The sequence below is a fragment of the Notamacropus eugenii genome, chromosome 5 (assembly GCF_028372415.1).
Source record: "Notamacropus eugenii isolate mMacEug1 chromosome 5, mMacEug1.pri_v2, whole genome shotgun sequence".
In the NCBI taxonomy this organism is placed as follows: domain Eukaryota; kingdom Metazoa; phylum Chordata; class Mammalia; order Diprotodontia; family Macropodidae; genus Notamacropus; species Notamacropus eugenii.
In genome coordinates, this window is record NC_092876.1 from 13,128,004 (window position 1) to 13,144,440 (window position 16,437).

General features: G+C 48.5%; 1 protein-coding gene and 2 long non-coding RNA genes across 3 annotated transcripts in view; 2 read left to right on the forward strand and 1 right to left on the reverse strand.

Annotated features, from left to right (window-relative positions):
* Positions 1–576: 576 nt before the first annotated feature.
* Positions 577–7,437, reverse strand: LOC140503464 (leukocyte immunoglobulin-like receptor subfamily B member 4). Its single transcript, XM_072607477.1, has 10 exons — positions 7,201–7,437; positions 6,869–6,904; positions 6,413–6,697; positions 4,865–5,158; positions 4,165–4,443; positions 3,206–3,322; positions 3,071–3,113; positions 2,927–2,967; positions 2,772–2,827; positions 577–2,627 (listed from the first exon to the last, which is right to left on the reverse strand). The coding sequence occupies exons 1-10, from the start codon at positions 7,232–7,234 to the stop codon at positions 2,433–2,435; spliced, it is 1,380 nt and encodes a 459-aa protein (XP_072463578.1). The 5' UTR covers positions 7,235–7,437; the 3' UTR covers positions 577–2,432.
* A 326-nt stretch (positions 7,438–7,763) lies between these two features.
* Positions 7,764–14,284, forward strand: LOC140503479 (uncharacterized). Its single transcript, XR_011966800.1, has 3 exons — positions 7,764–7,853; positions 10,529–10,615; positions 12,118–14,284. It is a non-coding gene; the product is annotated as an uncharacterized lncRNA (long non-coding RNA).
* A 2,125-nt stretch (positions 14,285–16,409) lies between these two features.
* Positions 16,410–16,437, forward strand: part of LOC140503477 (uncharacterized) — a 6,395-nt gene continuing 6,367 nt past the window's right edge. The window contains exon 1 of the long non-coding RNA XR_011966798.1: positions 16,410–16,437. This exon is cut by the window's right edge and continues 77 nt beyond it. This is a non-coding gene — a long non-coding RNA (uncharacterized lncRNA).

Consider the following 16,437-nt stretch of genomic DNA (forward strand, 5'->3'; position numbering starts at 1 on the left):
TCTCCCTTTTGAGTGCAGTCTCTCCCAGGATTGAGGAGAATGTCCCTCTCTCAACCCTGTTTTTCAACAAGCACAGTGCTTTGAACAAGAAAGTAGAAAGGGTAAAAACCTCAGAATCCTTGGCTGTTCCACAGATGTGGAACATTCTTTTCATATGTGATTCACTACTGTACTGACTGTAGTTTATTCCCAATCTTCCACCTCTCCCCAGCACCCCATGGATATATTTGTGTATATCTGTGGGAGAGAGAGTCCCAAGCTGTTTTTGAGAAATGTTCCATAAAGATTGCTCCTGCTCTGCAGTGGAATAAATACTTCTCCTAAAAAATTAGAAGAGTCTGTTGTCTGATTATGAAGGGGAAGCACACTGGAGGGGATTCTTAGGCTCAAAAGTGGGGGAATAGCTACCCTGAGTGTCATCCATTGAACAAGAGATAAGAGTCCTCTCTCTGGGTATCCAACTAGCTTTTCCTAATGTGAGATTAGAAATACATGTATGTATTTATACAAAGGGGTATTTTGGTTTCATGACCAGAGCTCAGTTGACATAGTCACCAAATATAATTCCAAGTAATATGTTTTTTTGCCAAATGTATTTTATTTTCATTTTGAATGTAATGACCAAAAGGACAAGCATTGGCATATTCCCAGTGTAACCAAAAAAAAGTGATCTCATGGAAACTGTGAATCTCCATTTCATTATTCTTTTTAAAAAAAGGAATAAATCAATTGCACACATTTTCAAAACTTTCCTGATTGTCTATGCTTCCTTCAGATCTGTCTGTTTTTTTTTGTAATTTTGAATAATGGGTTCTTGTTTTGGCATCGTGATTGCAGTAATGATGTGTGCCCCCCCTACTCCCCTCTTCCTGGAAGCCCCCTCCCAAATGGAAAATTGTTGGGGGTGTAAGCTCAGTTCCATGTGGACAGTCTCGGGCGGGTAAAGGTGAGAACTTCTAAACCTTAGAGTTCTCATGAGGCCCCCCAGGGAACAGCAGGGAATTGATGTGTGAGACCGGGATATCTCGTGCATTTCCGCCTCTTCCCGTGGGAAATGTGAAGGGAGAGAGCATCCCCGCCCTCGAGATTGGCCCGGATCTGAGCACACCTATTGTTATCTAACAGGCACGGTATTCAGGTGCAAACTATGCGGCAGGAGAGCTTAAGTAGGGTCAGGAAAGCCTGAAGGCACTCTTAGCTCTGAGGGGCCCTTACAGGACAGAAGGCCCCTCTTCCTTCTCTCCTCTCTTCTTTCTTCCCTCTCCCCTCTCTCCCCACTTCCACTTCTGCTTTCATTCTCTTACTGTAAGATCTTTGCCTCCTTGGGAGATTTCTCCCTCTCCTGAGGAAGAGTTCCCCCTGCACATGTAACCAAGACCCTGAATAAAGCCTAACCCTTGTTCGACTCTGGAAAGTCTCTTGTCTCATACGTTTATCTGGTTTGGCCAGCCGAAGACCTGCAATAGGTAAGGTAAGACTCGGGTAGCCCTCAGGCCTCTAGGCCTGGCAGAAAGTGTAGAGAAAGAAAAACCAACTTTGTAGAAAGTAAGTTGAATTAAAGAAAATCAAACCACCAAGTGATTATGTGCACAAAATGCCTGTCCTTTTCTGTACCCAGTGTGTACCAACTATATACTCTCTACCTCCTGGGGCATCAGGTTAGTCATTCCCCTGATCAGATTTCCTTGGTCTTTCATTGTGCCTTTTCTTTATCATTTTATTGTCCTGGTACACATCATTCTCTGGGTTCTGCCCAGTTTGCCCTTTGGCAGTTAAAGCTGCCCAGAACTCTCTGAAAGAATTTCTTGCCTCATTTCTCAAGGTGTAATAAGACTCCATCAAGGACATCCCTACCCCACTGTTTGCTCAGTCATTGTCCCATTGATGAGGACGCCCTTAGAGACTTCCCTTCCTCTCTCCACCCCTTCTCCTGTCTTCTTCCTTAATGTCTATCTGCCTCTATTTCCTCATCTGTAAAACAGTGCTAACAATCATAGCTCTCTCCCAAGATTGTTGTGAGGATCATATGTGGCATTTGTAAAATGTTACCACAGAGCCCGGCACAGAGTAGGTGCCCAGTAAGAACCTGTTTCCTTCCTCCTCCTCCTCTCCTTTCCTCTCCTCCTCTGGAGTTAGGGAGACTCTCTGACTTCTATTACAAAGTATCTTTCCCCTCAGTGTAGTGACAGACCCATTGTGGGCAGGACCCAGAGAACTAATCAGTGTTCAGTGACTGGTCTGCCCCTAGGCTGGTGGCCTGGCACTGCATGGGACACATTCTACCTGGAGCTAAGTCCTCTCTGTGCCAGAGGTCATGAGGGAGGAACCCTGTTCCAGGCAGTTCTCAGTCCTTTCTGTCTAGCCCCTTGGGGTGAGGAGCAGGGCTCCTAACATCTGGGTGTCTGGCTCATTGGGTAGGACTGGGTGCAGCCTCAGAAAACAGAGGTTGAATGAGGAGGGGTCTCTTTCTCCTGGGTTCCCCTGGGCTCTGTCTGAGTTCCCTGAAGGGCAGCATAGAGGCTGGGCTCCACTTCGCCAGAGCAGGGAGGGTCCTTGGCCCCAGCCTTGAGGCTGCTGAGGTTCAGCTGGGCATAGGTCACTTCCTGATTGTCTTCCCTTTTGGGAGCCTGGTGGAAGGGATGAAGGGATTCAGTGGGACATGGGGCAGGAGGGCTGAGGAGGGGAAAGGACTGTGAACTCTCCCATTTGTGTGTCCCTGGGAAAGCCTCTCCCTCTCTGCTCCCTCCAAGAGAGATCTTTGAGTGACTCACAGCAGTGTCCTCCTGTCTGGTTTCCTCTGTCTGTCTGTCATCATTCACAGCAGCATCTGGAGGCAAGAGAAGACATGAGGGGTCAGGACCCTGGCTCTGCCCAGGACCAGGCTCTTCCCTCTGCCAGCCCAGGACCCCCTGCCCCCCTCACTCACACAGGTTCTCCTCCAGGGGGGTCCCCTCCTCTGGGTCAGAGCTGGGAACAAGAAGGCACAGATAGTTGAGGGGGAAGGTCAGGGAAGGTGGGCAGGTGAGGAGGGGGAGGGTCTAAGGGGAATCAGTATGTGCCTGGGCCTTACCTCCTGGTGGTCTTCTTGACCTCTGCCTCTCTGCCCCCATTCCCTATAAGGAGAGTTACAGCCAGGCTTTAGTGGGGCTCAGCTCATCCCCCATTGGGCCCTCAGCCCAGGTGTCCCACAGCCCCAAGAACTCACTGAGTCTGGCCTGATGCCACCAGCGTCGATGACAGAAGAGGAGGATGAGGAAGAGGAGGAGCAGGGTGAGGAAGGCTGAGACTCCCACTAAGATGCCTGCTGCCAGACCTGGGGAAGCTGAAAATGACGACTAAGGTGGGGGAGGAGCTACCAGGACACAGGTCTTTGGGGAGGCCCCAGCCCAAGGGGAAGGAGACAGAGCCTGTCCTCAGGCAGCCTCCTCCTTACTCAATAATTCAGTTCTGTTGGCGTTCAGTCATGTCTGAACCCCTGATCCCATTTGGGGTTTCCTTGGCAGAGACACTGGAGGCGTTTGCCAATTTCTTCTCCAGGTCATTTTACAGATGAAGAAACTGAGGTACACAAGGTTAAGTGACTTGCCCAGGATCACACAGCTAGTGAGTGTTTGAGACCAGATTTGAACTCAGGAAGATGAGTCTTCCTCACCCCAGGCCTGGCCCCTCTGTCTGTTGCACCACCTGGCTGCCCACAGTTCAGTGTACAGACTCTTATTAAGCATTCTCCCTGGCCCAGGCCCTGTGCTAGGTCACCCCCACAGCAAACATGACAAAACAAAGCTGGCTCCTGGACCCCAGGGCCTGACATTGTCCTGGGATGCTCTGGTACCATGTACACAAATAAATCAATGGGGCCTCATCTGAGGGGTGGGATCCCTAACAACTAGGGGAAGGGCACAGAAAAAGCTTCTTTAAGAGGAAGCTCCTAAGCTCAGCCTGAGAGGGATCTTTGCATTGTAAAAGGAGCAGGTAAGAAGGGAGAGCATGCCAGGCAGTGGGGACAGTCTGGGCAAAGGCCTGAAGGTGGGAAAAGGAGAAGAATAAGGTACTGTGTGAGGCATGGTGAGAAATGAGGGGACACTGGATCGGGTGAGCAGACCCTAACTGGACATCCAGCCCTAACTCCCTCCAGTCTCTGCTGAGAATCCTCCGATTACTTACCAAACTGTGTGTTCCCAGAATCAGAGATTGTAGAAAAGGTCCCTGGGGGTGAGGAAGGGGACAGAGTTTGGGACTGGGCAGAGGAGTCCAGAGAGGACTGGAGGGAACCCCAGCTCTGCCCAGATCGGCTGGGTGTGGGATGTTGGACAAGTACCTCCCTTCTATGGGCCTCACTTTTCCATCTGTTAAATGGGTGTGTGCTCAGTGCTCCTGGCCTGTCCTCTTGTGAGATTGGGTGATTCCATGTTCTTCTGACCCTTCTTCTAGCTCCTGTCTGGGCTTTGGGGGCCAAGGAGGGACATAGGGAGAAGAAGGGTGAGGGGTTTGGTGATATTCAACCTCCCCCCTCCCCACTGTCTACACCTGAGGCCTGTTGTGGCCTCCTCTTGGCTCCCCCTCTGACTCTTCCACCTGGCTTCCTGGGACCTTGTAGACATATTGTATATGTGTGGGACCAATATACTTGGACAGGTGGCAGATGGTGAGGGTGTCTAAAGGGGCCAGGGAAGAGAGTCCTGACTCTCTGTCTTCTCTGAGCAGGCCCCATTGCCCAGACTCCATTCCCATCCCTCTGAATCTCCTCCTCTTCCAACCCTCCTGGTTCCTGTACTCCCCTGGGTGAGGGTCCTGAGTAGGTGTGGTGGTGACCCAGGGCTGATGAGGGAGCTTAGGGTGGATGAGGGGGCTGAGGTTCCCTCACCTGTGACCGTGAGAGCAAGGGGTTTGCTGGGACTAGACCACTTATGGGGCCTGTCACTGTGAAAGGTGTAGCATTGGTAAATTCCTTCATGGGTAGAGTTCACAGCTGCAATGAGGAATCTGGCCTGAGATCCCCTTTCATGGTTCTGGGCCTTGCCTCGGGCAATCTCTTCTCCCTCCTTGTATAAGGCAAACATGTCATACCATGGCTGTGACTGACACTGGAGGGTCACATTGTGTCCTGAGGCCACCTCAGTGCTGGACAGGGCTGAGAGTGAGGGTGGTTCATGGAGACCTGGGGAAGGAAGAGGAGAGGCTATTGTTAGGTCTGTGACCCCTCTTTTAGAGAAGGGGGCAGACGTGGGTGGTGGGAGTGCTGGATCAGACCTGCCTGGGGGTGGAGGTTTAACCCATCTCCTGAAAAATTGAAATATCATAACTTTGGGGGAGGGAAAGGACCTTGGACAGCTCAGATGGGAAAAGTGAAAGAGGGTGACTGAGTAGAGAGAAAGAGGAGAGACAGAGACAGAGAAAGAGAGAGAAAGAGAGACAGAGAGACAGAGACAGAGACAGAGAGACAGAGAGAGACAGAGAGGAGAGACAAATGGGGGCCATTGTGGGGAGGGAAGCTTAGACAGGGTATCTTCCTGGTTGGGGGCTGGGAGCCCCAATCCCTGGGCCTTTGTCATAGAATCTTGCTATATGGGGGTGGGGCATATTTGAGATCCATCTCTGCACTTCTGCCCAGTTATTAGCTCCCAAAGCAGAGCCTGGCTCTCACACATCCTGCACCCTGGGTGAGTCCCTGGAGCAGGTGAGGGAAGGAGAGGAGGAGGCTTGCTTGTGACTCCTTGTTCACTTCTATCCTCACCTCCTAACCTTTCTGTACAGAAGATTCCTGGGGATACACAAAGGAAACACCCCATCCCCTCCCTGTGCCTAGGCTTGAATTGGGAGAAAGGACAGAGCAGCTGCAGGGCTGCCTTGCACTCCTTCTCCTGGCTTTAGGAGGGTCAGCTGGGAGGAGGAGATGCCTCACCAGTCCTGTGCCCCCTCACCAGGTTGCCACCAGCCCTGTCTGGTGTCCTGAGACCCAAGCTCAGCCTCTTGCCTCCTCTCTGGCCCTAAGATGGGATCTGCCTGAGACAGGTGGTGGTGCGGTGGATAAAGCCCTGGGCCTGAGGTCAGGAAGGCCTGAGTTCAAATTAGACACTTCTTAAGTATGTGATCCTGGCCAAGTCACTTTGGCTCTGTTTGCCTCCATTTTCACCAGTGTAAATTGGGCCTCATAAGAATGGACCTTGCAGAGTTGTCAGGATCAAATGGGAGAATGACTGTACAGTGCTCAGCACATAGTAGGTACTGTATAAATGCTGATTCCCCTCCCCCCACCTCTAGCAGGTAGAGCAGTGGCAGAGACAGGGAGAGGGCAGGAAGGGCAGAGGCAGAGGGATGCTTGGGGCCAGGCTGGGCTGGGGAGGAGCTTAAGGGCTGCTGGGACCCAGAGCCAGCCCTGCCTGAGGGGCCTGGGACAAGGAAGTGTCCTCACCTGTCACCACCAGCTCCAGGGGGTCACTGTGCCTTGACCAGTCTGATGAGTGTTGGTAGAGGCAGACATATGTCCCTGCATCTTCCGCTGTCACTGCTGAGATGGGATACTCCACTTCCATTTCATCTGCTTTCTTATCCAGGATCCTCTTCCATGTGTCTCTGTCCTTTTTCTCCAGAAGGTACACATCTCCCTCCCATGATCCCTGGCACCTGAGGGTCACACTTCTCCCTAGGGGCACCAAAGAGCTGTTCTCTGCCCTGAGGGAGGGCCTGGGGAGTCTGTCTGAATAGCAATGAGAGCTGTCAGTTCTGGGGGATCCACTTTCTATGTACCCCCAACCTCATTCTGGGTCCTCTCACTTTACCCCTGTCAGCTCTTCCCAGGCCTCTCCCCTCCCTCTCCTGGGTGCAGCTGTCTGATCTGAGCAGGGGGAGTGTGTGAGGAAGGACTTACCTGCCTGTGACCTCATCCTCTGGCCCAGACACAGCCCTGGCAGAGAGGATACTGGTTACTCCCAGCTCCCTACATTCTCCCCACCAACATCCCCAGAGAAAGGAGAGAGAGGGATCAGATTCTAGACTTGGGGCTGGTGGGAGTGAAAGGGCCTTAGTCCCAGAAGACCCCTTTAATGACTCCAGCTTCTCCCACCCCACCGCGCTGGGTGATCTGACACTGGCCTCTTCTCTTTGGGCCAAAGGAATTCCTTTTCAAAACTGAGTTTGTATCTGGAGTCAGAGGTATGTAAAGTCCCTTTGAACTTGAAGGTCCCCCACCTCAGGACTCACCCAAACTTAGTAGGACAGCAAGGATGGAGGCCATGATGGTGCCAGTAGATAGTGGGAGGATAGTCTCAGGCCAGTCTGAGGCAGAGGATGTGACCAGGGTCTGCTGTGCTGAGTCTCTCAGGGTCCGGTCTCACTGAGAAGGTTTTCCTTGCCATTGTGGTTTCCTGTTGATTGCCCCATGCAGGGCGGTTTTGGGGCCTTGGGTGTAGAACCACGTTTCAGTTTCAGGGAGGAGGATCAGAGCAGAACTGAGAACATGACTTTTGATGACTCCCATAGGACCCACACCACAGGAGTCTGCCTGGGAGAGACCTCAGATGAGGCTCAGCCTTCCCCCACTTCCCAGCCATGCAGAGTGCAGAGTGGTTAGTCTGAGGGAAATCACAAGTGGCGTTTATATGGTGCTGTAAGGTTTGCCAAGGTCTTTACATAGAGGTTCTCACTGTAGCCTCACTCCAATGGTGAGAGAGGCAGGTGTTATTAATATCCCCACTTTCCAGATGAGGAAACTGAGGCAGAAGTCTGTGAGTGACCCAGTGTCACATAGCTAATAAGTATCTAAAAAGAACTGAAAAGGATGCTGGCTGGGAGAGTCTGGATGGGGAGGAAGATGGTCCCCAGCACAGGGACAGGATGGAGAAAGTCCTGTGGAGGTGGGTTGATTTTCCCATTTTCTACATATGCCTTTTTTTATTTCTTGGTTTTCCCACTTTTCTTTTATTTGAGTTGCATGCCCAGTGCATTGATCTGTTCTCTTCTTGTGGATGAGATTGTTTAGAGAGGCACCATACTCCCTAAGGCTTTTTTTGACTTTTGTCCCATCAGTTTGGGAAGGTCACCCCTTGGTTGTTTACTCAGTCTGTTCTCGCCTCAGTCTCTGAGTCAGGGCTGTCACATTTCCTCCCTTCTTTCTTCCCTTATCCTCTCCCTTCTTCTCTCTTCTCAGGTATATTGAAAAAGTTGGAGTCACTCCATCACTGACTTCTGCTTGAGTCCCCACGGGCTGGGTTCCCTTATTTCTGGGTCCAGTGACTAACACCCCAGTTCCATTTAATCAGGCGTTGAGATTTTACTAGTGAATGTTGACTTCAAAGGTCTGGAAAAAGGAGACATCCAAGCATGGCCCCTGATCTCTCAGGGGCCTCTTGTCCCCTTCTTATCTCAATCTCTAGGGCAAGACAGGTGGGTGTATTCTCCCTACCTAGCTCATTTCTCTTGCCTTGCTGTACTCCCAGATGCCCTTACTTCTTGTCCCTGGCCCAAAGGAGAGACTCATTCCCTTTACTTAGAATATTAAAAGCAAACCAAAGGGCCACAACCTGAGGGTGGTTTCCTATTTGCCACAGGCCCTGGGTGATGGGAGTGAAGTATTTGGGAGGCCCAAGGCCCTCTTCCTTTTACTACAGGACTTCACTCTCAGTGAGGGAAAGAGTGACCTCCCTGCAGCCCAGCTATGTCTGGGAGTGGACTGAGGCTGGGGAGAAGCTGCCAACCAAGGCTGACTGTCCTTGCTTGTCCAGCTCCTCCTGGCTCCTGAGCATTTCCCTTATGGGGCTCATGACATGTACCAGACTTCTGTTATATGATCACTTTTGTTGATGAAATGAGCTATTGCTTCTTTGATTTGTTCATTGACCCACCAGTTCCTTGGGATTAAGTTATTTTGGCCCTAATTCCTTTTGGCCCTTTCTCCAATGGCCCTTATTCATTACACATTATGTTAGTGGGTGGTCAGCAAAGGATGTGGTTTCCCTTTCAGCTCTTCTGCCTTTGTCTAGGAGGATTTCTTGCATGGTTCTGGGGTCAGTTTTTGTAACGATGCCCTTTATTTCCTTCTTTCTTATTCCTTCCTATTCCTGTTTGCCAAGCCTAGAGGACTGTGTGGGCTACCCGAGTCTTTCTTACCTCACCTCTGAGGTCTTCGGCTGGCCACGCCGGATGCACATATGAGAGAAAGGACGTTCCAGAGTCGAACAAGGGTTGAGCTTTATTTCAGGGTCTAGTTACAAGTGCAGGGGGGTCTTCCTTAGGAGGAAGAGGGGGAGATTTCCCAAGGAGGCTAAGATCTTAAGGGATTGGAAGTAGAAGTACAAGCGGGGAGAGAGGGGGAGGGGAGAGAGGAAAGAAGAGAAGCGGAGCCTACTGTCCTCTTGGCTCCTCACGTGCTAAGAGAGCTTTCAGGCTTCCTCAATCCTACTTAACCTTCAGCCACACAGTTTGCATCTAAATACCGTGCTGTTAGGTAACAATAGTGTGCCCAGATCCGGGACGACCTCGAGGGCAGGGAGACTCCACCCATCACGTATCTCCTGGGGAGAGGCGGAAATACCCGAGCTAGCCAAGCTAGCTCAGTCTGACCTTCTCGAATCCCCGCTGTTCATGGAGGGCCTCATAAGACTCTAAGATTTAGAAGTCCCACTTTTACCCGCCCGAGACCGTCCACACGGATTTGAGCTTCCAATCCTCACACCTGTTTCCATGTTGAGCCAAAAGTATTTCTACACAAAGTGTTCTTGAGTATGTGTGATCTATCCTGAGTTCAGTGCATTTGATGGAAGTGAGGTTCAATGCTGCTGTGTTCCACCTTCAGCCTCCTTGGTATATGGTCTTCTCTTTATACTTCCCAACTATGTGAGTGTGTAAGATCTACCTTTCTTCCACATTCTCCATCTCTTTTTTTACCATTTTCTTCTCTCTCTTAATCCCCTCCAAACCTGGATGTTCTGGTTCAGTTGTCTCCTCAAAAGAGGCAAAGCACCCTGTTCCCATGAATATCTGTCAGAAAAAACCTTGGGCTTCTTATCATGCTGAGAAAGGCCCAAGAAATATAGAACAAATGCCAATATTTGACTTCCTGGCCCCCCCTGCCCCTGTCTCCCCTTGTATGACACCATCAGGTCATTGGAACCAGGAAAGGGAGTGAGCCACTGAAAGACCAGTGATGGTGCAGGTTATAAGCCCACTCTCTCACTGTGATTTGAGGACCATGTCACCTAAAGGACTCTGACACTGACTGTGGCAGGAATGAAGGGATCCTCATTCTGTCCAGAGAATCTTGAGGTGCCTACGGTATAACTCAGTGGCAAAATAGAGACTGAAAAATCATGACTTAGAAATTCTTGCAAAAACAAGACAGCCTCACAATGTTATAGCAAAAATCCAAAGCTCTCACATCAAAGAAAAAGAAATCTTCAGGTATTCTGCAAGAAGCATTTCCATTGTCCAGAAACTATAATGAGAATCCCAATGACTTGTATGTTAAATTAGAGAAGATCTTGGTATGCCATTTTCCAAAAGATTGGCTACCAAAAATAACATTATCTTTCAGAGGTGATCATGACATGACAAGGAAAATTCTCCATACGTCTTTGAAGGCACAGAGGACTTTCAACTATGTCTGATGAGAAGACCAGAGGTGAGTAGGAAGGTTGAAGTATGATCACAGAAAACCCAGTAAATGTATTTGAGCAAATACAAAGTATGTAGTAATGCTCACATTTTAATATGAGAGAAAACAAGTGTGCCCTCAGAACTTTCATGTCTTCAAAGGGTTTTGAAAAAATTAATAAGAAAAAAGAGTTTGGTATAGCAATGGATTGGTTGTGTTGTGGGAATATGAAGAGGGAAAAGAGATGGAAAGTTACAAAGAGGAAGACACCAGCAAAGGAAGGAGGAAGAAGGGGATCAAAATTGCTACTTTCATCATTAGGATGTGGGAGGAGAGCTTGGAAAGAGGGGGGAAGGAGTGGGGAGAGTAGGCATTAGATGAACTTCGCTCTTCTCTGAAATGAATAAAGAAGGGTTGAATACAAACATGGTGGTCTAGAAATTCGTTAAATTTCATGGGGAACAAGGGGGGAGGTGAAGGCAGCTAAGAGAATGGTTAATCCCAGGGACAAAATCATTGTAAGCAAAACATACATGAAAGATTTAAATTAAAAATGGCATTCTTTCCTCAAGACATACCTGGAAGAAAATGTAACTTTGAGACATGATTCAAAGGAAAAAAGGAAAAGTACAGCAACTAGAATGTAAGGAGATGGCCATCCATTGGGGAGTGACTGAAGATACTGTGGGCACATGTAAATGCTATGGAATACTGATGTGTCATGAGAGATGGCAAAAGAGATGATTTCAGAGAAGTAAGAAGTATGAGCTCGTGTAGAGGGAAGTGAGAAGGAACAGGAGAAGAATTTACACAACAAAACAAGTCTGAAAGATTTAGGAACTCTGATAAATGTCATGGTCAAGTATTTGTCCAGAGGACTGATGGCGGCACTTGTCACTCCCTTCCTGATGGAGAGGGAATGGGCACAAAATGTAAAGATGTCTATTTTGAAACTCAGCCCTGGGCCCTATTTGTTGTAATTATCTATGATTATTTATTGAACAGTTCTTTTTGTCCATTTCTTTCTCTTACTTTTTCATTGTGGGGGAGGGGTTAGTGATAATGAGGCTGGAAAAAGAGAGTCATGGTAATATTTTAAGAATGTTCAGGAGAGAGAAGAATTTCAGAAGGAAATCACACCTTTAGAAGGTAAAGTATCCAAGGGATTACATCCTTTAAAAGCAGCCTGCTCTGTGGAATGGAGGCTCCTGGCTATGCATCCACTCCTCTTTAGTCAAGTAAAGTCATTAAGTATAAGGCATAGACTATGTAGATGCTGTGTGTGTGTGTGTGTGTGTGTGTGTGTGTGTGTGTGTGTGTGTAAGTTCAGAGTAAACATATATATGTATGTACACATGCATTAACCTACACAAGTATCAGAACACATACATGTGTATCCACATATACTCACATGCTAACACAAATTCAATGATCCTCTCCGTTGAGTCAGTAGTCAGGCTCCAGACGCATTCCAGGGTAGAAGCCTAAATCTGTTGTCTTTGGGAATATCAGTCTCTCCTTTCTTTTAGGGATGGGAGCTGGAAATCTTGGAGCAGAGTTTCAGGATAGAAGAGGAGCTGATTCTGCTGTTTGCTATGGCAAAATGATGGCTGACTTTGGAATGGGAGGGCATGGATTCAAATGCCAGCTTTGCCATGTGCCACCTGTGTGACTTTGGACAAGGAACTTAACCTCTCTGGGTCTCAGATCTTTTCTTTTTGTAAGCTGAGGTAAACAGTATAGTAGACAATTTGCACATGCAAGCAGAAAATAGAACATTCTATGAGGTTTCCTGATAACCTAACTAGCCTTTCTATTGTCAATGGAAATTGACTTCAGGCTGCTCATTGGGAGATGGGGAGAACTGAGGAATATTTGCTAAAAAGAGTTTTCAATATTTCCTGGGCATCCCTTTTTTGAGAAGCATTGGCTTCACTGAGGTCACTACAAAATCAACCATTTGACCTTCTGGGTCTCATACAGTATTTTGGGGATACTATCAACACATGTAGAAATGTGTTAAGAAACTTTTTGGGTGAAAGTATCCCATCTCTGATTTAATATTTGAGTTTTATCACTTAAGACCTGGGTTAACTTTCATCTCAATTCCAAATACGAATTAAGTTGCATGACAAGTCAACAAGTTTTGGGAGGGGCTGGTATATAGCATCTATATGGAGGGGCTGGTATAGTAGGAATAGGGAAGGTCTGGTATAGCTAGAAAGCTGGATAACCCAGGATGAAGGAATCCTAGTATTCCACTCCATTTCCCCCATTGGGGGAGAATGTGAAATCCTTTTATCCTGGAAGTTCCAACCTAGAGGGGCCAATTAGGTCCCCAATACTTTCTGCAGTATGCATTGTTCCATACCAATAAGCATTTTGCCTAGCTAAAAAATAACCTCATGACTGTCTGCAAATCCATATTGTGGACAAATACCATATAGCTTTTACAGGTAATGAAATGGTTTGTTGTTGGGCAAGAAAAACCCCCCCCACCTACAATGGATCTGGTTTTATCTATTGTCTTGTCAACCAAAACTGTCCCTTTCCTTGATACATGCCAATGCCCAGAGACCTAAGGCCCTCTTTGAATAAATCAACAGAACTCCTGTCTTCCAAGGAGGCTGCAGGAAGTGTACACTGGGTTTTGCAGAAAGACTCTGTGGGCCAGGATTTCACTTTTTTTTTTTTTATCAAGACAATAACTAGCCTGATTCAATGAAGACCTTCTCCTTTATTTCTTCCAAGGTTTCTCCTTATCTCCAGCTGGTGGCCCAGTGGATAGAACTCTGGGCCTGTTGATGGGAACACTGGAGTTCAAATCTTGCCTTAGTCACTAACTAGCTGCGTGACCTTGGTCATGTCACTTAAGCTCTGTCTGCCTCAGTTTGCTCTTCTCTAGAATGGGGACAGCAATAGTGCGTACGTTTAAGGGTTGTTGTGAGGATCAAATGAGGGAGTGTTTGTCAGATTCTTCATCAATCTGAAAGCACTCTGTAAATGCTCGGTGCCAGTCTGGAGCTTGGTACTGCTCCACTTTGGGTGGTATTGACACTATGAGATTATGTAGACCTACTGTGCACTAAGCTATCTTACAAACATGTTCTGCCATGGACATTTGGCCTCCAGGCATCTTTCTCCATGATATGTCCAAGAAGTGTATGGAACTGATTCCCAAACATCTGCTCCATGGTTTCCAAGACTCTTTCCTCTAAAATCCCGTCAAAACTGTTGGCAAATGAAGTAATATTATTTCTATCATGCTGGGTACTTTTCAATTTTAGCTTCTCCTCAAGGCCTTTCATGATCCCCATAATGCTAGCACCTTTCCTCTGAGATGATCTCCTCTTTATCCACTCCATAGCTTCCTTGTGCATCATTATTTTTTTGCTCCTGGTTTTCTCCCTCAGCATTCTGAGATCCTGGAATGCATTTTGCACATTGAGGTACCTAGTGCTAGGGCCATGATAGCAGATGAGAAAAGAGCCCTGGGGATGCTTCTATGAATGTTGGTCTATGGAATGATTCGGTGTGTGTGGTTTGGTTTCTACCCAAGAACACTATGTATGTCCATATGAATCTGTTTAGATGTGGTTCACAGAGAGGCTAAAATAGATCCCTTTGGCATCTCCTTTATCCTGCCTTGGTTTTCCAAGGGAGACTTTTATTCCTGCCAGGAGGGGAAGAGGGAGATTTGGGCCAGAGTCTACCCTGATCTCCTCACAGAGAGGGGGAACTGAGTCAGAATTATATCTGTCTCTTCTCTTTAACATTATTAGTCTAGAGGAAATGACATTTAGTTTCAGGCACTCCTGAGCCCTGTCCCACAATGGGGAAGGAGGGTCATAAACCATCTATCCGAGGCTTGGCTCACTTCCCACCAGATGCCAATTCCACAATGAGCAGACATAGCCAAAAACAAAAAATCGTATTTATCTAGATCTTTAGAAAACAGCCCGCAGAGAAGGCATCCATGGGAGAATAAATGGCAAACAACAAAGTGAAGGAGTTCTTTTTCCCTTTGAGAATGAGGAAGCCAAGTTCTACCAGAAGCCAGAGTCTTAGGTCTGACCCGAAAGAAAATTCCCTAAAACTTCCAGTGTAGTAAGTTCGGGTTAGGGATGTGATGGACACTCCCAGATCCTTTCGTGTCAGTTTTTCCTGTGAGACTTTCTCCTCTTTCAGGGACCTGAACAAAGCTTACAAGGATGTGCCTTGTCTGTAGAAGCTAGGGACCAGAAGAGTGGATGCCTCTTCTCTCTCTCCCCCTTTCTCCTCTCACACCAAGAGGCATGGAGCCACAGGTGGACCTTTGAGGAGACAGTCTGAGTCATTGGCCCTGGGAGTCTAGAGTTCCCCCCAGGGCCAGTGGTGGTGGTGGTGGGCTGGGGGACATTTAGTATCTGAGAGATGGAGCCCTAAGTTATGACAATGACCAGGTACATAGAAGTATCTATGCAGGTGTGTGTTCTCTAGTAAGCAAGGTCTATTCATTCACATTCCCAAAGGAAGGATGACTCTGATAGGCTCAGGAACCCTGAAGAGCAAACGTGGTTTTGTGCACTTTAGGAAGCAGGACCAGACATGAGGAAAGCCTGGTAGCCAACAGTGTTTGTAGGCCCTGCCATCTTAGTGAAAGTTGTTCTGGGATGTGGGTCTGATTTGGGAGAGAAGAAAACAGTGGGCCTGGTGCAGGTAAGGGTGGGCTCCAGGCCCTGAGAAGCTGATGGTCCAAGGCCTGCACAGGGATGCTCAAGGGGATTGCTCCTGCTGTCTTTTCTACACACAGATCCCCACAGACTCAAACCCAAACACATACATACAAAAATGGCCATCAGTGGAGGAAATCATAAAGCCTACAGGTTTGTATGGCACCTGAGGGACTGATGTGGGGAGGGGGGAGTGTGTGTGGGGGGTCAAGGAAGGAACAGTGGGAAAGAGGATAAGGCCTGGAGGAAAGACTGGGCATCCTCAGTCTGGGTAGGCCTGGGAGGAAGGCTGGGCATCATCACAGTGGACCAGGTTTAGGTTGCAGGAAATGCAAGGGCCCTTCCCTCTGTCTGCAGCTGGGCAGCAGTCCAGGCCTCAGTGAGTCTTGGGGAGGGACACATTCCATGAACACCAGCCCTGTCTTCCCTTCTGTCAGGGGTTCCTGCTCCTGCTCAGGGTCCCCTCTGGCTGTGCCAGGCTTCAGCCAGCAGGATCCCCAAAAGAAGAAGAAGCAACCAGGCCAGGCTGAGGCGCAGGAGATTGCCTGTGGTGTAATCCTGGGGAGCCGGATCTAGAAGGGGGAAAGATTTTCAGTGGCAGAGGGACAAGACTGCCCCATCTCAGGCCCCATCAAGGGAGGCCAGATTCCTCTGTCCCACCTCTACCTCACAGGCTCCTGTGCCCCAGCTTAGCCCCTGCCCCTGATCACTCACTGGCTGGGAGCCTGAGAGTGGGAGTGAGAGCAGGGCCTGGGAGAGAAGCCTGACGGAGGGGCTGAGGCAGCCCCAGGTCCCTTCTCTGGCACCTGGACTTGGTTTTTGCTTCCTCTCCTTCTACCTCTCCTGCAGTTTGTGGAGGGGCTAGAGCATGAAGTTTGTGATGAGGAGGAGGTGAGTTCAGATCCCACCTCACACACTCCCTCTATGTGAGCCTGGGCTGGGCCCCTCCCCTCCCTCAGCCTCAGTTTTCTCCTCTGAACATTGAGGCTAATAACAGCTCCCACCTGGCAGGCTGTTTGTGAGGATCCTCTGAGGTCATAATTGTGAAGCATTTCAAGGCTTTGTATAAGCTGGTTCCTATTAATATTGGTATCAAGAAGCATTTACTGCTTACATTGAATAAAGGTCCCTGCCCTC